This window comes from Triticum aestivum, chromosome 3B (assembly GCF_018294505.1).
Source record: "Triticum aestivum cultivar Chinese Spring chromosome 3B, IWGSC CS RefSeq v2.1, whole genome shotgun sequence".
NCBI lineage: Eukaryota > Viridiplantae > Streptophyta > Magnoliopsida > Poales > Poaceae > Triticum > Triticum aestivum.
In genome coordinates, this window is record NC_057801.1 from 799,268,060 (window position 1) to 799,291,696 (window position 23,637).

Genomic DNA, 23,637 nt, shown 5'->3' on the forward strand with positions numbered 1-23,637 from the left:
TCAGAGCATCTCTAGGTTTAGGGCTGTAGCAGCCGCCGCCGCCGACAGAGAATTTTTGGTCCCCTCGTCTCCGGCTGCCATCTTGGCACCGAGAGGTGGGAGGACCTCGAATCTTCAAGAGTTTTTCGTTTTTCGTCATCTCTAGTGATCATTGTTTTTCTGAGAATAAGTTTACTCTTGTTCTTTTGGTGGTGTTATGAGATTAGAGAGTTTTCTATCCTCGCACATCTGTTTATTCGGATCTGATGACTTTATGTTGGTGTGTCAAACTTTTTTTTGTTGGTTTAATTCCTTGTGGAGTTGAAATCTTTCATCGACATCATGGTGAAGATATTGTGATCCGAGGCCTGCACTTCTAGGTTTACGTTTGTGGTCAGAGTATTATGATTCTTGAAGATATGGGTTCACACGATTTATGAATTTGGCATTGCTTCTTTAGTTTGCAGAGGTCACCCAATGATATCAATGTCTTCCAGAGATGTCATATTTCGCTCAGCTAGCTAGTGGAAAAGCTCCGGCTTGCAACTATACCATCATTGGCCTTGACTATACCATGGGTTACTATCTTGCCGACTGTATTTATATCCATGGTCAATATTTGTGAAGACTATTAGTGACCCCGAAACAAAGAGGAATAAGAAGCTTGCCAAAATGATATTGATGGGGCATTTGGTGTGTTGCAATCTCAGTTTGCCATTGTTCGAGGTCCCGCTCATTTCTGGGATAAGAAATCCCTCAGAAACATCATGATTGCATGTGTAATTTTACACAACAGAAACATCGAGGATGAGAGTGATTTGAACTTAGAGTTTTATACGATAATGTTGGTAGCCGCATAAAGTCTGTCAGGGACGCAGATGAGATCACTGCATTTCTTGACACCTACCGAAAGATTGAGAATAGTGTTTGACACTACCAGCTCCTTGATGATCTTGTTGAGCATAAGTGGCAATTCTATAGGAGATAGATTCCCATTTTTATTTAATACATTTCATACGTTTTGGTGTGTGATTTGAATAATTTGTTATTTTAATAATTATTCGAGATTGAACATTTGTTGTAATGAAAACGATTGGTGTATTATAAATTGCCTTTCGGGTCATTTATATTCTTATTTTTTCAATTATTTGCGGGACGAGTTCACGGGATCTATTCCGCCGGAGGTCTTGCGGCATCATAATTTTTTATTACTGACAACCCGTAAATGAATTTTACGGGAATATACCGAATCCGCTAGAGATGCTCTCATATGCCTATTATTGATTCGTCCTCAATTTATTATGTGAGGTACACTGCGGACCAGCCTTTACTCCACTGTCTCAGGTCTGACATGAAGATATACAGTACAAAGCAATAAACTGATCTTGTTTAATGTGTCAACTACCACGAGGGCAGAAATCAGTAGTACATGCGACAAATGAACAAGATACTATGTAGCTTGTCATTTCAGATCCGTTTGGGTGGGAAGAAAGATAATCATAGAGAGAGGGGGGGCTTTGTCACTTAATACGTGAATAGGTTAGAGCATCTCTTCCTAGATCCTCTAAAGCACTGTCATTTACGGTCGTGTGTAAAAATTACGGCGCGGTCTTCAGTGGAACAGGTTCTTTAAACTTGTCCGGTAAATTTTTTATGAGACGGGCTTAGAGGATCTGTTTCGCATCGAAGGCCTCACGGTACCAAACAAAGTATTGACAGGTGCTTGAATTCATAAATATGCATAAAATTTATATATACATAGTCACAGTAGCTCATCACATCTAAAATCATGCGCAATATATGAGGCAGTAAGTTTAGCCCGAAATAAAACATGATCAAATGACCATCGTGTTGGGGAACGTTGCATGGGAAATAAAAAAATTCCTACGCTCACCAAGATCCAGTCTAGGAGATGACCATCTGCGAGAGGAGATATTGGATCTACTAACCTTGTTGATCGCTAAGCGGAAGCGTTAAGAAACACGGTTGATGTAGTCGAATGTCTTCGCGATCCAATCACGATTCGTCCCGCGAACTCCGATCTAGTGCCGAACGGACGACACCTCCGAGTTCAACACACGTATAGCACCTCCGCGTTCAACACAGGTACGGTTTCATGATGCCTTCACCTCCTTGATCCAGCAAGCGATGGTGAAGTAGTAGGTCGAGTCCTTCGACAGCACGACGGTGTGGTGGAGAAATCTCAGCAGAGCTTCGCTAAGCACTACGGAGAAGAAGATGGCTATGAGGGAGAGGAGGAGTAGCGTCGTGGCACAAATAGATCTGTATGCGTGCAGCTGCCCTCTCTCCACCTCTCTATATATAGGGGGAAGGGAGGAGGAGGGGCGCCCCTAGATCCAATTTAGGGGGCGGCGGCCAACAAGGGAAAACCCTAGGGGCCAGTTATTTTGGCAACTTAAAAAATAAGTCGCCTCTTCCCCAGCTTTTCCCATAAGCCGCCTCTCTTATTCATTTGGGCTTCTAAACTAGTTATGAAATAACTAATTTAGTAGTCCCAACAAATTTTAGGGACGGCTTATTTTTTAAGCTAGGGAGAGGCAGCTTCTTTTTTAAGCCGCCCAAAAGAATTGGCCCTAGATGGGTTTTGCCCCCCCCCCCCCCCACCCTTAGGAAACTTGGCCCCCAAGGTAAAGGGGTGGGCTGCCCTAGGGAGGCGCCCCCACCTCCTCTAGCAACGTGGGAAGGGGCCTTGGGGGCGCACAACCCCTTAGTGGGCTGGTGTGCCCCTTCCCCTTGGCCCATGAGGCCCCCCAACACTTGCCGGGGCCCCCGAAACCCCTTCTGGTCATGTTGGTCATCACCCGATACCCCTGGAACACTTCCGAACTCCAATACCCTTCGTCCAATATATCAATCTTCACCTCCGGACCATTTTGGAGTTTCTCGTCACGTCCGGGATCTCATCCAGGACCCCGAACAACCTTCGGTAACCATCATAATGACTCAACTATACTTATATCCTCATCAAACGTTAAGTGTGTAGACCCTGCGGGTTCGAGAACTATGCAGACATGACCGAGAAACCTCTACGGTCAATAACCAATAGCCGGACCTGGATGCCCATAATGGTTCCTACATATTCTACGAAGATCTTATCGGTCAAACCACGATGCCAAGGATTCAGCTAATCTCATATGCAGTTCCCTTTGTCTATTGGTATGTTACTTGCCCGAGATTCGATTGTCGGTATCTCCATACCTAGTTCAATCTCATTACCGGCAAGTCTCTTTACTCGTTCCGTAATACAAGATCCCATGGCTAACTCATTAGTCACATTGCTTGCAAGCTTCTTGTGATGTTGTATTACTGAGAGGGTCCAGAGATACCTCTCCGTCATACGGAGTGACAAATCCCAGTCTTGATCCATGCAAACTTAACAGACACCCTCGGAGATACCTGTAGAGCACCTTTATAGTCACCTAGTTACCTTGAGATGTTTGATACACACAATGTATTCCTCCAGTGTTAGTGAGTTGCATGATCTCATGGTCATAGGAACATATATACTTGGCATGCAGAAAACGATAGCAATAAACTTGATACGATCATATGCTACATTTATAGTTTGGTTCTTGTCCATCACTTCATTCTCCTAATAATGTGATCCTATTATCAAATGACAACTCATGTCCATGGCTAGGAATCTATAGCCATCTTTGATCAACGAGCTAGTCCGGTAGAGGCTTACTAGGGACACATTGTTGTCTATGTATTCACACATGTATCTGAGTTTCTGACTAATACAATTCTAGCATGGATAATAAACGATTATCATGAACAAGGAAATATGATAATAACCAATTTATTATTGCCTCTAGGGCATATTTCCAACAGTCTCCCACTTGCACTAGAGTCAATAATCTAGTTCACATCGGCTTGTGATTAACACTCATAGTTCACTTCGCCATGTGACTAACACCTAAAGAGTTTACTAGAGTCAATAATCTAGCTCACATCACCATGTGATTAACACTCAGTGAGTTCTAGGGTTTGTTCATGTTATGCTTGTGAGAGAGGTTTTATTCAACGGGTCTACAACATTCAAATCAGTGTGTACTTCGCAAATCTCTATGTCATATTGTAGATGTTGCTTCTACGCTCCACTTGGAGCTATTCCAAATGGCTGCTCCATTATACGTATCCGGTTTGCTACTCAGGGTCATTCGGATTGGTGTTAAAGCTTGCATTGACGTAAATCTTTACGCCGGATTCTTTATCCTACATAACCAAGAAACATTTCCTTATTCCTCTAAGGATAATTTTGACCACTGTCCAGTGATCCACTCCTGGATCACTCTTGTACCCCTTTGCCAGACACGTGGCAAGACACACATCAGGTGCGGTGCACAGCATGGCATATCGTGTAGAGCCTATGGCTAAGGCGGGACGACCTTCGTCCTTTCTCTTTCTTCTGTTATGGTCAAGGTTTGAGTATTACTCAACTTCACACCTTACAACTCAGGCAAGAACTCCTTCTTTCACTGATCCATTTTGAACTCCTTCAAAATCATTTCAAGGTATGTGCTCTATGAAAGCCTTATTAGGAATCTTGATCTATCTCTATAGATCTTGTTGCCCAATATATAAGCAGCTTTACCCAGGTCTTCCTTTGAAAAACTCCTTCCAAACAACCTTTTATGCTTTTCAGAAATTCTACATCATTTCTGATCAACAATATGTCATCCACATATACTTATCAGAAATGTTGTAGTGCTCCCACTCACTTTCTTGTAAATACAAGTTTCTTGCAAACTTTGTATAAACCCCAAAGCTTTAATCACCTCATCAAAGCGTATGTTCCAACTCCGAGATGCTTGCTCCAGTCCATAGAAGGATCGCTGGAGCTTGCATACCTTTTTAGCATCCTTAGGATTGACAAACCTTCTGGTTGTATCACATACAACCTTTCCTCACGGAAACCATCAAGGAAACTTTGTTTTGACATCCATCTGCCAGATTTCGTAAATCAAAATGCAGCAATTTCTAACATAATTCCAACAGACTTTAGCATCGCTATGAGTGAGAAAGTCTCATCATAGTCAACTCCTTGAACTTGTCGGAAAATTCTTTGCGACAAGTCGAGCTTCATAAATGGTGACATTACCATCAACGTATGTCTTCTTATTAAAGATCCATTTATTCTCAATGGCTTGTCGATCATCGGGCAAGTCCACCAAAGTCCATACTTTGTTTTCATACGTGGATCCTATCTTGGATTTCATGGCTCCTAGCCATTTGTTGGAATCCGGGCTCACCATCGCTTCTCCATAGCTCGTAGGTTCATCATTGTCCACCAACATGACCTCTAAGACAGGGTTACCGTGCCACTCTAAAGTTGCACATACCCTTGTCGGCCTACGAGGTTCGACAGTAACTTGATCCGAAGCTTCATGATCATCATCATTAACTTCCTCTTCAACTGACATAGGTGCCACAGAAACATCTTTCTATGCTGCGCTACTCTCTGGTTGAAGTAAAGGTTCAACAACCTCATCAAGTTCTATCTTCCTCCCACTCAATTCTTACGAGAGAAACTCTTTCTCGAAAAAGGACCCATTCTTAGTGACAAACACTTTGCCCTTGGATCTGAGATAGAAGGTATACACAACCATCTCTTTTGGATATCCTATAAAGGTCCTCTAAAGCACTGTCCTTTATGTTTACAGTCGTCTGTAAAAATTGCCGCAAGGTCTTCAGTGAAACAAAACGGGCTCTCTAAACTCATCCGGCAACTTGTTTGTGAGACGGGTTTAGAGAATTTGTTTCGCACCGAAGGCCTCACAATACCATTAAAGAATCATAGGGCAAATATTGACAAGTGCTTGGATTCATATAGATGCACGAACTTTATATATACACATAGTCACAGTAGTTCATCACATCTAAAATCATGCACAATATATGAGACAGTAAGTTTAGCCATACAAATATGCGATCAAACAAAATAAACCATAAAAAATCAAGCAACATCCACATTGTTGTGAAGATCATCGCCGCCACCACTGACCCTTTGCACCTTCATCACCATCATCCACATTACCGGAGAATGAGCACCACCATCTTCAACAACTTGGACCAGAGAATGAGCACCACCATCATCATGAACACCTTTTGCGAAAGTAGCACCACCAACTCCACCACCATTGCCAAAATCTTCACCACCACCACCACCCCCAATGCTGAAGGCTGAAGCCAAATCCACCTCCACCAAACCACCGTCGCCCAAGCCACCACCACCTCCAACCCCACCTCCACCACCGTTGCCCAAGTCAACACCACCTCCAAACCCTCCACCACCAATGTCGAAGCCACCACCACCTGCGAACCCACCACCACCAACATTGCCGAAAGCAAAACCCACTCCAAGCCCCACACCACCACCTATATTGCCCAATCTGTCGCCAATAAGATTTTGAAGCTCCATCTTTCTCCGGCACATGTTCTCCATTCTTCTCAATTCCAAAAATTCTTTTGGCATTGCATTCATGCCCTCCGGATTCATCAACATGAACTGGTCCTCCTCGCGGTCCTCTCGTCCCTCCTCTTTTGCTCCTCTAAGGCGATCTTGCGGTCCTCAAAAGCACACCTTTTCTTCCACTTCTCCTCCTTTTGCTTCTCTTCCTTCTCGGACATGGCCACTTTAGCATCTCAATGCTTGGTTAACATGGTCTATTTCATGTTCACCATGTCACAATTTGATCTCTCAAGTGGTTGCCTCGACCGACCTCTTCACTCTCGCTTTCTCCTTTTTGTTTTCATCTGGTTTTCCCTTGTTTCTCCCTCCTTTTGGTGCATCATCACTATCATCATCCTCATCTTAAAATTTGACAGGAGAACCTTTCTTTGGGGGGGGGGGGCTTCCTTGTCCCTCACACCCCGCTTCTCACTATCCTTGAGCAAGCGCCAACAATGATGAAGAGTGAATGACCGGCCCTTGAAACCCATGGTTTGCTTTAAATATTCATTGATGATGTGATCCTACACATAGACACTGAGGCAACTATGAGCTCAAACTTTTGTCAACTCGGTCCAAAGTCAACAAAATGAAGAAAAACTCACATAATCATCAATAGTGACGCCACTTGGAGGTGCATTTCGCACTTGCTCCAAGCACCCACTCCAACGGCGACAAATTTTCTTGATCATGTCACAACGGCCTTGGAGTGACTTTAAGGACCGGCCGGGCGGAGATAGCAAGATCCAGTGGCACTTATCCTCGATCCTTTGCCAATAATTCCCAAAGCTTTGACCCTTGTCGATCACCGCATCAAGTGACACACTCTCCCATGCTTGAATCAAGCACACATCCTCCACCTCTTTGTATTTGTCGGTCCTCCCCGCTCTAGCATCGTACTCGACCTCCTCGATCACTTCCACACTTCATCACCACCGTCATTTGCTTCATCCGCCTCCGCCTCCGCCTCGACCTCCACATGAGGCATATCGAAATCGTCAAGGGGGGGGGGGGGCACTCAAATACACGACATTCTCCTACAAAATCTCGGTATATGTTGAGTGCATGTTTTGGCTACAAAATTCGACAACCAATGCATAAACAAGTGCTTCAAAGTCGAACCAAACATCATCGGAGCGTTTCATGCAAAAGAAATAAAAATTACCACGTAGTAGGCGTGACCAGCCTAGGAGGAGCCCGACCTCTTGCCGCGGGTGCCTTATTTTCCTCTGGGGCTTTGCCCGTGCACCGGCTAGGCCGATGGAGGCGGTCTTCTTCCTTGCATCGGCGACCGTGAGGGGAGGAACCGGAGCGGGGCGGAAGGAGGTGGTGCCACGCTGGTGCTCGCCTCCTTGCACGAGATGATTCCCCTACCTCTTCCGCTTGGCGCCGGCGGCGGAAGGTGTTGGCATGGCGCCAACATGCACGGCTGAGGGAGGCGCGGTAGGACGGAGTGGCGTAGTTGGTGGCTGTAGAGCATGAAATGTGGCGCCCGGTGGCTGCGGGTACCCCATAGGAGTGGTTGGCGGCGCAGCGAGGCCGAACGGCGAGGGGACGGCAAGATCGGAGGCAGGGCGACGAGTGAGGCGGGAACGCAAGGGCGTGGAAGCTTCATTCGCGCCAAGAATAGCGGAGCAGGCAAAAAGAGGGAGGGAACCCGTAGATATGGCGGAATCGGCCCAAACTTTGCAGGATGCCGCAAAAAAGTTTAGCAAACGGTCGATTTTTTTAACACAGTACAGTCGAAGTCGCTCATATATATGAGCATTCACTCACGCCTATGAATGAAGCACAGGACACGCTAATGCACGCACGCACTCCCTACCCCTATGAGTACCTCTGAGACACTGAGCCGACATAGCATCTTATGATTTTATGAAGTCATCATAGGCGCCTCACAGTCGATGAGAACGTCTCCTCCCACCGATGAACATCCCTGGAAGGCTGAAAGAAATCCTGAAAATAATGCAAGCATCAATGTAAAATCTAGCACTTAAACTTTGGTGCATTGGGGATACCACTGTCCTTCCAACCATCCAACCACAGGTTGGTTTGCGCGGATGGCCAATCTTACAGGATCTGTTCTAGGCGGAAAAAATGTCCCAATCCACGATATCGTGGTTGTTTTAGCGGACGGCCTGTTTTACAGAATCTGCTAGAGATGCTCTTAGTGGATAACTCAAAGTTTCTAGACTCCGTATGTAAAGTTCATCATCTAAGTTGGATGACATTTTCTTATGTCAAAGTCCGTTCAGTTTCAGTTTACCAACAAGCATTACAACTTGCACTTTTCACAAAGTTGTACTTCCTCCGCTCACAAACGTAAGCTGCTTTGAATATTTTAATATGGACCACATATGACTGAAATGAGTGAACAAATGCACTAAAACAAGTCTATATGCATCCAATTCAAAAAAAAAAAGTTAGAACATCTTATATTTGTGAACCAGAGGGAGTATTATTTTGCATGTAAAGTAATTTGTAGGAGTAATTTGGAGGCAACGCGAGTGCGGTCTTTTGGCGGGCAACCTCCATGGAGGTGGTTATTTTTAAAAATTCGATAATGACATTTCGGAGTTTTAAAAAATTCTGAAAAAAATTATACACATTCATATGGATGTATTCCGCATGCGTATAAAGTCTGACGACGAAATACATTATGGAGAGAGCTACACAAAAAAGAGAAAATCCTACCTTTCTAATAGTGAACAGTACATGTACTGTTCATCAGTTTCAGATCGCGATTTTCTCTTTTTTGTGTAGCTCTCACCATAATATGTATCATCTGAAAAAATTACACACATGTAGGATACATCCATATGAACATGTATGATTTTTACCAAATTTTTTGAAACTTTAAAATATGGTTTTTGACTTTGTCAAAATAACCACCTCCATGGAGGTCACCCGTCATTGGCATTTTGCGGAGGCAACGCCACGTACACGAGTATAAACTGTAAACCTCGAACTCTACAGTAGATTTGCTAGTCCATGCTAAATTTGGGACATATACCCACCCTCATAAATCTCTGCTATCGGCATGGGCACAGCATTGCACCAGCAGTCCTCTGTAATTAAATTCGCTTTGATTGTGCCTGCCCCACTCTTTTTTATTATTATTATTTTCTTACTCTTGTAGAGCGCTCTCCGGCTTATATACGTGGCGTTGCCTCCTGCAACAAACATACGCCCGCATGCGTTCCCTGTCCTTCGTCTTGCTCAGCTCACGCTCGCTCACCGTGAGACGCGCTCAGGGATGGCGGATACCAACGGCAACGGCAACGGCAACGGGGCCGCGAGCAGCGTGACGGCGCCGCTGATGCTCCACGGGCGCGTGGCGATCGTGACGGGCGGCGCCGGCGGCATCGGCTCGGCCGTGTCGAAGCACCTGGCAGCCCTGGGCGCGCGCGTGGCGGTGGCCTAGGTCGGGGGCCCGGCGCCGGCCAAGGAGGTCGTGGCCGGCATCAACGCCGCCCACGGCGACGGCCATGCCATCGCGGTGGAGGCGGACGTGTCGGACGCGGCGCAGGTGCGGGCGCTGTTCGACGCGGCGGCGGCGGCGTTCGGCGGGGAGCTGCACGTGCTCGTCACGACAGCGGCGGTGCTGGACTACTCGTACCCGGCGCTGGCGGAGACGAGCGAGGCGACGTACGACGCCGCGTTCGGCGTCAACGCGCGGGGCACCTTCCTGTGCCTCCGGGAGGCGGCCAACCGGCTGGCGCGCGACGGGCGGGGCCGCATCGTCACCTTCTCGTCGTCGGGGGTCGGGTCGCTGCGGCCCGGCTACGCGGCGTACGCGGCCAGCAAGGCGGCGGTGGAGACGATGACGAGGATCCTGGCCAAGGAGCTGCGGGGCACGGGGATCACCGCCAACGCCGTGGCGCCGGGGTCCACGGCCACCCCGATGTTCTACAACGGGAAGACGGAGGAGGAGGCGGCGCGGTACATCGCCGAGGCGCCGCTGGGGCGGCTCGGGCTGCCGGAGGACATCGCGCCGCTCGTCGGGTTCCTCGCCAGCGACGCCGGCGGGTGGGTCAACGGCCAGGTGCTGCGCTGCAACGGGGGCACCATATAGCCTCCCTCTCCCTCCCTCCCTCCCTCGCTCGTCCTTGGCGAAATGAGCTAGTGGTATCTAATATGGATCGGAGGGAGTACTTCGAATCCAACACTACTTTGACCCATTTCTGTGCAAATTCACTTCAAACCCAAAACCCTGATCTGCAAATGACTTCAGACCCATTTGAGTTCATTTAGTTGCAGATGGCCAAGCTTGGTCCTGGCCGATATTACCAATTGCCCATTGGTCACCGACACAATGCACCCATGAACATCGTTTTTTCTTTTCTTTCGCCACTCTCAGATCTTAAATAAAATGTGAAATCCACCATTCATTTTGGCTATCAATTACAAACCGAGCAGTGATATTAAGCACGCCGCTCCAAAATCAAGGAGCAGGTAACTTGCAGTATGTTTTAAACCCACTACATGCTGAACTTTTAGCTTTCAACAAGCTGTGTATGCTGCTATTCAAATGAGTTGTCAAAAAGTGATGTTTGAAACAGATTGCATGGTGCTGATGCAAGCTATTGTTTATGATAAATATGACCTGTCAACTATAGGCACTTTGTTTAAAGAGATTAAATTTCTTATACATGAGGGGCTTAAGTGATGTATCCATAGTGCATTGTAAGCATGAATAATGCGGAAATTCACTTTGACTCATAGGTGTATAGCAACTCACGCTTTAGCTGTAATGCATTCATACGGAAGTTACCTGTTCTGATAATTGGCTAGGCCAATTTCCAAAGTTTGTATCAAATGCTGTAGCGGGCGATATGTCCAGCATTTTACTGTATTAATTTAATGCGTTGTGTTCCTTCAAAAAAAATCAATGTTCTATTAAGAGATAATCTAATAACTATGTTGCAATTAACTCCAAATCCATGAGTTGTGGTTTTGTGATACTCAAAAACCCAACTGAACTAAACATACTCCCTCCATTCCTAAATACATGTCTTTTTTAGAGATTCCAATATAGACTATATACGAAGCAAAATGAGTTTATCTACACCCTAAACTATGTTTATATACATCCGTATGTAGTTCATATTGAAATCTTTAAAAAGACTTGTAAGGAACGGAGGGAGTACAAAAGGTTTAGCATCAATAAGCCGGCATGACTTTCATAATAGTAAGACATGCAGGCTTATTTACAAGAACAGACAATAATTTTGACGGAGTGTTCTTTCCAAGTTGCAACAATCTTCAACAGCACAACTAGACATTATAGGTAACATAATTGTCCGTGGTACACCAGAATGACAGTGTAGATGACCTTCCAAAAGATACCCAGGGGGGCTGCCCATACACATGTAAATAAAACAAACCGAGAAAAACCATACACATATGGACAATCACAAAACAAGCTAGAGCATATTAGGACCTTGCAAGCAGCACACAGCACTCAGTCCATGTACAAACGAAAGAATGACCTATAAAATTCGCAAAACCAATCAACCAAAGCCACAGGTAGCCGTTCGCACAAAGATGACCAGCAATGGATCGTGCCAATCAATCAATCATGATGAGAGGGATAAAAACAAGCACATATGATTGATTGATCACATTCTGCGGGAGAACCGGAAGCAGACGCTTATTCAAAAGAGGTCGGCTTTCCGCTTCTGCAGCTCTTGCTTCCACCCTGGCTGCTGGTAGAACGCGTCCTTGGTGATGCCGAAGACGGTCTGGAACTCGCTCTCTGATAAGTATGCCTAGAGAAGCAACAGCCAAAGACATGAGCAATTCAGCTGCAACCTATACAAGCTTAACCCTAGTCTAAGAAACAATGCTAAACCAGCAAACCTAAAAAGTGCTTCGGAAGAATAACCTAGTAGTACATGTGGACTCTCGATATAAAGTGTTCTCGAGAACAAACCTCTCTGCGTTTGTAGTCTATCCCACGGATAGGATCAGTAGATTTAGATATCAAGCGGTCGTAGCTAAATGTTGCTTCACCAACATGCTCAGTTTCTTGTTCCTCTGGCACCTCCAGCGCCTCAGGCTCTGCTACATCTACCTCGGATGGCACCTCATCCACTGCAGCATCTTTCTCTGACTGAAATTCAGAGGATTCCCCAGCTTCAGAGCGAGGAGATGCCTCCGATGGAGATATTACGACGACCTCCGCCTCTGCAATGATTAAAGGTATAAAGCTTTGAAAAACACAAATACCAGCAAGTCCATAAGGGCTCACTTCATCTATGGATCTCCCCACTAGTCTGGTGAACATAACGCAGTTACTCCAGTATACCAGCAAATTAAATATACAGCACAGTAGACATGCATTCACTATTCCAAAGTTATTTGCAGAGAGATGAGCACAATTGTTTTGAAGTCTTGGTGGAACAATTTTACAGCAAAAACACAAATCGGACAATCCACAAGTCTTTATTGTTCTCTAAGAAGATGAAATTTAAAAGGGGGGGTACGGCTGTACCACTCTTTTCTGATGTTGTGCTCGTCTTGCTAGCTTTGAGATTGTCAGATGATCCAGACTGCTCAGCAGTCAGCACAGAGGACAGCGCAGCAACTGCAGCTGCTCTTTGTGACCCTTGACCTGAACGTGACGGAGGTGGAGTTTTTGGTTTTGAGGATGGATTAAACGCATTGGACAAGGCAGCCAGTGCAGAGGCACGTTGAGTGGGTCCATCACCCGAGCTTGGAGGTCTACTATCAGTAGCCTGAAAGGGATTGCCTAGTTAGTTAATCACTCATGATATTTTGGTAGAGAAAATATTGAGCATTTACCTGCTTCTGCTGCGGAGCTGGATTGAATGCAGTTGAGGACAAGGCAGCCAGTGCAGAGGCACGTTGAGTGGGTCCATCACCCGAACTGCTTGGAGGCCTACTATCGTTAGCCTGAAAAGGGATTGCCTAGTTAGTTCATCACTCATAATATTTTGGTAGTGAAAATACTGAGCATTTACCTGCTTCGGCTGCGAAGATGGATTGAATGCAGATGATAGAGCTGCTAATGCAGATGCCCTTTGAGTGGGTCCACCATTACCAGAGCTCCTAGATGCACCCTGTAAAGTAATTATGGCATCAATATGACAATATCATGCTACTATTATATTCTCTATATTTTGCATCTCCAATGAATTCATGAAATTTGTATCATGTACTACAGCATGATCAATTGTCTAAACATCCGGTTTATGAAGTTCATTCTGTAAAAGCAATTCAGCTATACTATACTTGTTATACATCCGAGCAGTGCTGCGAGTGTTACCCAAATTACCTCTGAGCGTAATCCAAAAAGAAGTGAAAGTTTCTTTTGGAACGAATTCCCATGAATCTGCACAAAACAAGAAACCCGTTAATGGCCCGTAACAAGCACTAACAGAATAAACACCACGAATAGCATACACAGGTATAAGTGAACAAGGAGAACTATAACGAAGACTGCCTTCAGAAGTAAATGAAACCACAAATGTTCAGTAGGTTTTCACTTTAATTAACTTAAGTAGATCATACCTTCACTGTAAGTTAATAATAGACAACAGCACACAAAGATATAGCAGTATAAGATATCCGACAGCATACCACAGATTTTGTGTTATCCCAAGAGAAGTATGTCTTGAAGAAGCACGGTTCATTCCCTTCAGAGACTTTGTAAAGTGGTACATAAGGGGAAAGATCTTCAATCGACATCGCATGCTCTATGTATTTCTGTGGTAAAGAGGTATAAGAAGCATCAAGTGTTGCATAATTGTAAAACAACAGCAAACTATAATAACAAGGTCAAAGCTTCAGGTCACCTGGCCAATTTCGAACGCCTTTTGTTTCTCTTTTGGTTCCACGCACTGACCAACCCAAATAAAGACCTCTCCGTGTGTGTCGAGAATCATCAAGTCTTCAGTCAACAAATCATCTTGGCAAAAATTGAAGATCTCGGTAACCTGCCGAAGCTCATTGACATCACATAACCTGAATTTCTATAACCAAGTCTAACTTAAAAGAATCAAGGGCAAGAGGAATACCTCTAGTCTCCCTGATCAATGGTAAATTGATGACCATGTTACCATGAATGAAACCAAAGTAACAAAACATAATTAGGACAAGTACATGTACCATATAGATACTGACATAATGAGAGCAAAGAAGTCAAAGTAAGAAATCTACAAGGACTAACCTTTCCTAATTGAGAAGGCATACAAATGAGGCTCTCTAACAATAGTATACTGCATGATGGGTTTGCTTGTATAGCTCTGTTTTCCATCAAGAGCAAACCAGAAAGCAGAACTCTCTGTTCCCTCCTTGCAATGTTTCACTGTCACACCAGGCTGCAATATTGGATACAGAAATCTTAGCAAGGGGTAGTTGGGAATGGCAGTGATTCATGAAGTTTCAGAATCAATGCTTCATAAGAAAATAGTTATGGAACAACTTTGCAGCAATCCATAACTACGTTCATGTAATTCGATGTGATATTTTTAAAAATATGCTGTATCACGATTACTAAAACAGAAGAACTCTTTAGGTAACCGTGACACTATGACCATCCATCAAACTACAGTGAATAGACATTTCTACTGACATGTCTTCCACAAATAACCAGGGGCATGTAAACAGAAAAGGTTGTGCCGACCAGTAAAGGGTCGAATAAAAAATTAGTTGCGTGCTGCTGCAGATTGGCTGTATTTGAGATGTGCCACTGAAAAGCTCCTTCTTGATGTGCCATTAAGTGGCTGATTTCAGATATATGCCAGTATGAACAGGACGCCAGAGCTTGGGGATGGGCTGTGTTTAGGAAACACGTGGAAAGAGCATGGCTGTATTTTTATGTACAAGAACGTTGGGGTGAGACCCTAATACTAAAACTAGGGTACAATAAAGTCTGCAACGGCTCTACACAGGTCGGTACAGTGAAGTCTGCAACGTTTCTACACAGGTTGTTGGTGCAAGGATGGCTCAGATGGCACAAAAAAAGGAGAAACGGGAACTCGAATATTGGCGCAAGGATATGTGGTGGAAGCAGCTCAGTTACGACATTGGAGTGACTGGAGTTTACCCAGCAGTTTCAAGTGGTGGCATCAACAGAGTGATGGGACACAGCGATTGAAGATTGTATCCAAAGTTCCAGAAGCAGCCTTACTGCAAATTCCATGGTTCAAGGTTGCAACAGCGGCATCCTCAATGATGCAATGCGATGAGATTGTACAGCTTGAGATTGCCTCAAATAGCCTGGCAAGCAACTGAGTCTGTCCATGGAGAACGCTATGGAATGGTGTGGAAGAAGTCAGGACTGGTGTGAGGTTGACACAGGAAACAGGGGTAGTTCCATCCATACTGACGTATTTTTAAAATCAGGCAATTTGAGATTCAAAAGGTAAAACAGACAATCTGCAATGGCATATCTCGAAGAGGGGTCCTTTTGGTAGCACATCTCTAATATGAACACACGGTGGCATGTATCTAAATTTTCCATCCAAAGAGATTAGATGGAAATTTTTACCTGGTAAATTTTGGCAAAAGCCAGCAATCAGTACAAGTACTGAACTGCAATCAGTAGTAGTGCTGAACTGCGTCGGTACACAGAGAAATTATATTCTATACCTAACTGGACCGGCACTTTTTGCTAATTTGTGCAATAGCTTTATTTCAGTTGACACTGACATTGTGATACATGTTACCACAAGCCACCAGAATGGTGAGCTTCAATCTTCATATGTCACCTTTATAAGGTTCCCATTTCCATTCAAAATCAGCATATAAGCTTGAATTTTTCACGAGTTAAAACTATTAGTGTCACTATTAACATCTTATATATATATGTGTGTGTGGTAATAACTTGTATGTGTAAGATGGGCGAGACATGAGTGAATCTGTCATTCAACAAACTCAATAACAAATCATGTTATAAAGACTTCTGCAAAAGGTGCATAGAAATTTGAAATGATCTCTGTTTAAAGATGGCCATGTACCTTCAAGAATTCAGCAACTTTCGCTGCCCACTGCTGTTGCTCATAAGTGCTAGAGTTGCCATGCCATGTAAACATAGCACTTCCAGTTTGCAATACAAAACAGTCTGTGGAGCTTAAAGATGTAGCTAGCTGTAAAATTAACCGATTAACTCACGGGAAAAATAACGGAATTTATGTACAGTTGTAGATTTTGTGAATATCCTCTGTGCATAAAAAAGGGCAGCCCGGTGCATGTAGCTCCCGCTTGCGCAGGGTCCGGGGAGGGGAAGGGTCCGACCACTTGGGGTCTACTGTACGCAGCCTTTCCCTACATTTCTGTAAGAGGCTGTTTCCAGGACTTGAACCCATGACCTCATGGTCACAAGGCAGAGGTATAATTTTTCTAAGAAATTGGCACAAAGGTATACTTTTGAAAGACAATAATCTCACTTGCACAGCTTTTGTTGTACTAAATCAGCGACAATTAATATGGATCGGAGGGAGTATGTGTCGTTCTAGATATCAACAAAAATAACAGGGAGGCAGGTTATACCGCGTCAACGTGAAGCGTTTTATTGTTATGGATAGCTGTTCCAGACACCCGAAACAGAGCTATGCCCTCGGGAGAGTAAGATCCACTGGCCGCACCCTTTTCTTCTGTAATCTTCTTGTATCCAGAACTGATACCACCCTACATGATTAGTAAAAGAAAAATACTTAACATATATTATTTAGACTCAGAGACTGGAATGTACCCAGCGATTTGGCTCTGGATAGAACTGCATGGAAATCAGCAATCCATGTACCAGAACTTTAATTTACTTTCCTTCACTGTGTTTACTTGTACTTGATCACTTCATTTATGGGTTCTCATAGGTTTCTGTTGGGTTTCATCTCCAGCCTATACCAACTTGCTTGGGACAAAAGGCTTTGTTGTTGTTGTTGTACATTATTTAAGAGTAAGAATTGAACTATGCAGTCCTTTTAGCATAACAGCATCAAAGGGAAGCCACCTCTCAGGTGGTGAGTGATTGTCAAAAAAAAAGATAAATACAGAAACAGTGATACCTTCAAGATAACCATGGGCTGGAAAAGAGCAACAAATTGTGGTGGTTCCTTCCCTTGATAAATACGACCCTACAGTACAACTACAAATAAATTAAACTCTTCTCTTGGGAATAAATATTATATACACTTGTTTAAATGTGAAATAAAATGCAGCACCAGAACAGGCCTTCCTTTCAGTGAATTCCACATTGTATTAGCTAGTTCAGCTCCCATTACTTGATCATCCTGCACAGAGTACACCAAAAAGGTAAACATAGACACCAGCTCACTTTTAAAAGCACATGAGTCATGTCGATGTAAAAATGTGATAAACAGAGATCAGTTAACTCCTTTAATACCAATAACATGAGTTTGTCCTTGGAAATCTATTCTAACATAGAACGGACACACTTAAATTTAAGCTATGTATGGAAAGATTTTGGCAGGAAGATCTGGAGCATCCTAGCAACATCTGCAATTTAAAGATGAACCCTTCCAGCAAAAACATTCTGAGACTAGTTGCCGCAACACCTGTATTATGCATGCATCCTGATTTATCTGTTTATGACCTTTCTAATCTGGTCAGGCAATGTGGCTTCGACATGTGCATTGACAGTGAATATAAATAATTCTACAGAAAGGCTTAGGAATAGGTTTTATCTAAAGTAAACCATCATGTAAGTAAATGCACGATATATAAAACAGTAAACGCCGGATCACCAAGACAATCACTAATTCATTATCAAGTGAAAAGAAAAAGTTAGTCATTAGCTAAGTGGGGCAGCATGCAACGTATTATTACCGCTGTGCTTTCCTTCCCAATCCAGTAATTGAGATAATATTCTTCTTTCTTGTCACCCGAATGATATGTATAAAGAACAATATAACAGTCTCCACTGTAAAATTTTCCATTGTCCTCTTTTGGAAGTGGACTTCTAGTATTTCCATCGATGCACCACACCTGAAATAGAAACAATTTATTTGTAAGGTCATTTTCATTAATGCATTTTGGGAATAAATATATTAAAGAATGCGACTCATAAAGTAGGACATAGGATCAGCCAAACCTCGAGTCTTCCACCACCTTCAAGCAAAGGAGGAACTTCCTCGTTTACTGGAGTGCTGCTTTTTGGAGCTCCCTTTACATCAACGCCTTGTTGCTTCAATAAAGCTAGAAGAAACACCAAAGATCATCAGCAATAATCAAAATAGAATTTTTGTTATCCTGTTAGTTGTAACTGAATAAACTACCTGCAACTTTTCCCCGCCCATCCTCTGCACCTGAGTTCCCTGTTGCAGTACCCGCCGGCCAAGATTCAAATTTTGACTTGAATGCATGGCTTTCATAACCCTGAATCACTTGTGTCACTCTTGTTGTCTTTGGCCTTTTCTGGTTAATGATGAATTCCTACAAGAGGCAAAACCATAACAGTGTTGCAAATCTGAAATGACAATCAAAAACATAAAAAGAGAAGGAGAGACTTTCTGTAAGCTCACCTCAACTGCTTTAGTGACAGCTTTTCTGTCCTCGAGTTGTGTTACCCGACCAACCCATACAAACATTTCAGCCCCGCAGTCAAGTAAGAAACATCTTGTGTTCTCAAGGACTGCTTTTGTAAGAGGTATATCTTCAAACTTTAATTCACCGTCATTGATACTGCAAGGAGAACAATGGACAGGGCAAACAGTAAAATATCAATAGAGCCATGTCTTCCAACATCAAGTGATCTTTACAGATACTGCAACTATAAACATTTCACAAGTAACTGCTTCTAGGCAAACCTCCTGGCTACCTTTGCACTCCCACCCCCTAGTGGTCTTTTAAAGACCTTTAGCTGGTGGTCCGGGCTATTTCCAGAAGGAATGTGGAATACACAGAATAGGGACACAAGAACTTGAGGCAAGCTATGACAGTCTGTGGGTCGCTGTATTGTATTGTGTTGTGTTGTGGACTATTTGCTTTTACAATCATCTTTCCCGATGCTAATAAAATCTTATTACTGTGTTGCTGCTCCCGAAAAGATACTTCTGTTTAGTTAATATCTTATAGAGTAGAAAGCAAAATTTATGGGTGTAAAAGACATGTAGCCTATGATGTAAAAAGGTATGTAGCCAATGACTGGCTAGAAGCCTTTTTAAGTGTAGGAGACACAACTGAAGCAAATAAGAAGCTATAACTAAGCATTCATCTGTATCGTCTAGAGATGAATAGAGATTTCAATTTATTTATTTTATTGCCAACCATACGCTCATTTTTTAAATAATCATTAACTGGTATGTGCTTGTCTTACAAATGTGAGAACATAAACAACAATAATGTCATGCACATGGCCCCAGCAAGTAGCAACAGTAGCCATATAATTTTGAATCATGATGATTAGTTTCCTTTAATTATCTATTTCTTTGGACTGGTTGCTACCATTAAGTATCAACAAAGTCGCTTCCATTAAGAAATACCTGTAGAGCTTGGGTGCTGTGGTTTCCAGTACAACATCGTCATCACTGACAGTTTTTTTCCCGATAGGTGCAAAACCTCCAAAAAGGACCCAGAATTCACCAGAGTCTGATTCCGCTTGTAGTTTTCCATCATCTGGCATTATAAGAGTTAAACCACGTGAGTAGAGAAAAAGGCGCATCAGTTAACAAAATACCGGTGCCAGGTTAAATATCCCCTTACCAACGATTGCAACATCACACACACCCCCATGGTACTTCTCCTTTAAATGTTGGATCACTTCCAGTGATTTAGCCCTTTCTTGGATATTGGAGTTTGCACCATTGAATTGATAAATTTTATTTTCAGTATCTAAGATAAACACATCATCATGGTTTAATGATGACCGTGCAAAGGGAACCTGAACAATGTAGGCACCATATTAATGTAGCATACAGAATTGATAAGCTGAAATTTGAAAAGAATATGCAGGAAGAGGGTAAAATATCCCCTACCTGCTTAATTCTAATAGCTCTCTTTCCTTTGCAAATATATAACCGTGTTTCAAACGTCTCCTCTTCTGGCGTTTTGAACCCAGAGGCGAAACCACCCTCCATAGGTATAATGCAAGGTTTGAAGTATGACAGGAACTTGTCAGATTCATAACCTTGGAGTTCCCTATACTGGACTGCACGACCCCCAAGTACAGAATCGAGTTCGACCGTCTTGATTGCTGCAGTGCCAGCTTCATCCTGCACAACGACAAGTCGTCAGTTGGTTGAAAATGTATTTCTGAGTGTAACAAAAATTGAATTTTACACGGTGTGTACTTGGCTTGAGTCTTTCCCAATCCAGAAGTGGAGGTCGTACAGATATGCACCACCCTTAGGAGAAGTTGTCTAGAAAAATACAAAGAAATGTCTTAGTAACTTCTGTATGATAGAAAAATAGGAAGATCAATGATGCATCAGGGAATGCAAGAGTCAAAGCAATCACCTGCAAAACTATATATGAATCTCCAGAATAGAATTTACCATAATCAGATTTTGGCAATGCAACTGGCTTAAAATCTTCAATTCGCCATATTTCTATCCCACTAAGTGACGTCAAGGGGCACGCATACATAAATAAAGAAGTACAGCCGAAATTTGTGGGCTTAACGAACAAAATCAATTCAATCAAAGATAACCAGCTAACAGTCGTGTGGAAGGATACACTTTTTGGCCAGCCCCTTGGAAAGCAGGGTCCACCACTTTCTGGGTCGACATTTGGAAGCAACTTTACCAGGGCTCACTTTGAAGGTGATGAAATAGCAGCAATGGCTCCACTATACAGCGAGGGCCCTGAAATTTGAGAGTACGTCATAAGCTGAAAAGGGAGCACGCTAATCCAAATATGAAAACGCATTCAGTTACTCCAACAAGGAAATAGAAGAAAAAAAACTCCAACCAACTGCAGATAAGATAACTAATGAAGTCGTGTGTGAGATGCTGAGTAGAATACATCAAGCCATGGACAATGCTTATGAATCAGCATTGACGTGCTCTCTCTCAGTCACTCTCTTGGGCAGCATATATCCATCACTGCATAATTTTCATTTAAAAAAAAAGCTTACGCTGTAAAAATAGCTGTATTCAGATTTATGTTGGCATCAGCATTTTTTTTCAGAAGTATCACTCTCTCCTAACCCCATGACACAGGAGTCCCCTCTTCCCACCCCGCTCCGACGTCAGCAGAGGAGCACAACTTCCCCTGCGCGCATAGGAGTCCGCCGTGGTCACGCAACCAGCACATGGCCAAGGCTTTTGCTGCAATGATCGATGCATTTGAACGGCTATTTGATCTTGTTCAAAAAGTTGGTCCCAACCAAATGTAGGCGTGTAGTTGAAGGAGATGAGCTATCTAGCAATGATAACCTGTGTTAAAGTGCTAGTTTCAAGTGTTAAACACGAAGGATCAAACAGTTGATCCAAGTAATTTTCCATGGACATCCTGAACTCGAGTAATCGATTCCGGCAAACATGTATCCAGTCCAGGTGGTGGTAGCCTTCCTTTTTTCCGACTGTGAGCTGTCAATTGCAACATGGGGAATGTAACTTGCATACAATGGCCGGCAGCTGCGAGGCCGATGTGGTGAGCAAAATAAATAAAAGTTTATAAGTGTGCGGAGGGAGAGTGACAGTCTGAAATTCAGCCAGTTGCCCAACGCACGACAGCAAAATAAATGAGCATTCAAATCCGGACAGGTGCATATGTAACGCGTGGATCACGGAATAATGGCCCGGATCTCGCGATCTAGCGGGGGCGGCCATTGCCGCGGCGGATCCGAGCGCGTGATCCCCGATCCTGCCGACGATCCCGGCCGGCGCGGGGCCCAGCCGCGGGCTCTCGGCGCCTGGCGCCGTAATCCGGCGGCGAGGGGGCGCGAGGAAGGGAGGAGAAGCGGAGGATCTATGGAGCGAGGCGAGGGCACGGGAATCGGCTTACCCAGGCTGCGGAGGGGAGACCGGTGGGCCCGCCGACGAATAGGGAGCGTCCCCGCGCGGAGCGGCGCCGCGCCGCCCGCGTAGATCCGCCGACGCGGGAGCGCTGATCCGGCGGTGGGAGGAAGCCGGCGACAGGTAACCGGAGCGGGAGGGGCTCGTCCGACGCCGGTGGGGAGGGAGGGAGGGAGGGATGGCGAGGCGAGAGTGAGGAGGGAAAGGGGGCGTCCGACCGCGTGTGTGGGAAGGAAGGGAAGGGAAGGGAAGGAAAGGCAAGGAGGGAGGACGGGTTGGCTGGGCTGAGCTGGGCGGGGCGGTGGTGCATAGGAGGGGGGCTCGTGCCACCGCACGGGGGTAATAATGGTCGCGCTCGTGGATGCAGATGCTGCTGCGTGAGCATGGCACGCCCATGCCCATGGATCCAGCCAGCCAGCCAGCCGAGCCAAGCCCGCCCCGGTCGGTCGGTCGGTCGGACCCACGCCCGGCCGCCCGCCCAGTGGCGGCCATCATCACCCATCGCCCCCCGACCTGGCCTGGTACAAGTGTACCACACGGCATACAATAAGTGCCACATGGCGCGCGCAGCATCACGAGCAGGTCAGAGCAGTACGTACACATACATACACACTGGCAGTGGCCGGTGACGAATAGTATATTCGGCTGCCTTGTCCGGCAGGAGAAGAATATGTCTTGTTTTTTTCTCCTTCGAGAGAGAGAAGGGAGGAGGATATATCTGTGCTGCTGTGGCATACGTTTTCTTCTCCTTCTTCCAACCGGGCCGGTTGACGATTCCTTGCACGTTTCGTGTTCTTTTCCTTTTGATTTGACGGACGGCGACAAGTTTGTGTTTGTTTTCTTGCGTTTGAAATGGCGCAGACAAGTGTGTGTATGTATATACTACTCCCTCCGTTCGGAATTACTTGTCACAAAAATGGATGCATCTATAACTAAAATACATCTAGATATATCCATTTCTTCAACGAGTAATTCCGAACGGAGGGAGCATATGGCTACGAATGCGTCGTGCGGTTTGGCCGGCTGGAGCCATTGTTTTGCCCGGTCGCGTCGGTGTCAGTCTCCAAACTACTCCAGATAATATAGGTGCATTCCATTCCTAATCAACAACAACAAAAACTATACTCCCTCGCCTCTAGGAAAAAAAAAGAATACTCGTATATATACCCAGGCCCTGACGTTGGGCGATTCTTTACTCGACCGCGTGCTCGCCTTCTCTTCTTCTCCAAAGTGAAAAAC

At 44.5% G+C, this 23,637-nt stretch overlaps 1 protein-coding gene and 1 pseudogene across 2 annotated transcripts; one reads left to right on the forward strand and one right to left on the reverse strand.

Moving 5' to 3' along the window:
- Window positions 1-9,651: 9,651 nt before the first annotated feature.
- On the forward strand, window positions 9,652-11,698 carry LOC123072516 (NADPH-dependent aldehyde reductase-like protein, chloroplastic; annotated as a pseudogene).
- Window positions 11,699-11,718: 20 nt separating this feature from the next.
- LOC123072515 (villin-2) lies at window positions 11,719-22,673 on the reverse strand. 2 transcript variants are annotated; one of them, XM_044496080.1, is made up of 25 exons: window positions 22,388-22,673; window positions 21,116-21,243; window positions 20,897-20,996; window positions 20,731-20,799; window positions 20,416-20,652; window positions 20,144-20,321; window positions 19,924-20,056; window positions 18,964-19,123; window positions 18,718-18,874; window positions 18,534-18,637; window positions 18,269-18,427; window positions 17,644-17,712; window positions 17,488-17,556; window positions 16,973-17,110; window positions 16,441-16,569; window positions 14,649-14,799; window positions 14,497-14,507; window positions 14,275-14,415; window positions 14,060-14,185; window positions 13,755-13,811; window positions 13,441-13,539; window positions 13,262-13,372; window positions 12,951-13,194; window positions 12,390-12,643; window positions 11,719-12,225 (listed from the first exon to the last, which is right to left on the reverse strand). In XM_044496080.1, the coding sequence occupies exons 2-25, from the start codon at window positions 21,166-21,168 to the stop codon at window positions 12,112-12,114; spliced, it is 3,063 nt and encodes a 1,020-aa protein (XP_044352015.1). In that variant the 5' UTR covers window positions 21,169-21,243; window positions 22,388-22,673; the 3' UTR covers window positions 11,719-12,111. The 2 variants fall into 2 exon arrangements, with proteins under 2 accessions (XP_044352015.1, XP_044352016.1); XM_044496081.1 differs by lacking the exon at window positions 13,262-13,372.
- Between the last annotated feature and the right edge of the window lie 964 nt (window positions 22,674-23,637).

Coding starts and splice junctions, on each gene's coding strand:
- LOC123072515 (XM_044496080.1), bottom strand. CDS start 21,168: ATGTCGACCCAGAAAGTGGTGGACCCTGCTTTCCAAGGGGCTGGCCAA. Junction 16,570..16,972: donor AAACGCTTCACGTTGACGCG/GTATAACCTGCC, acceptor TTAATTTTACAG/CTAGCTACATCTTTAAGCTC. Junction 14,800..16,440: donor AAGTTGCTGAATTCTTGAAG/GTACATGGCCAT, acceptor CCAATATTGCAG/CCTGGTGTGACAGTGAAACA.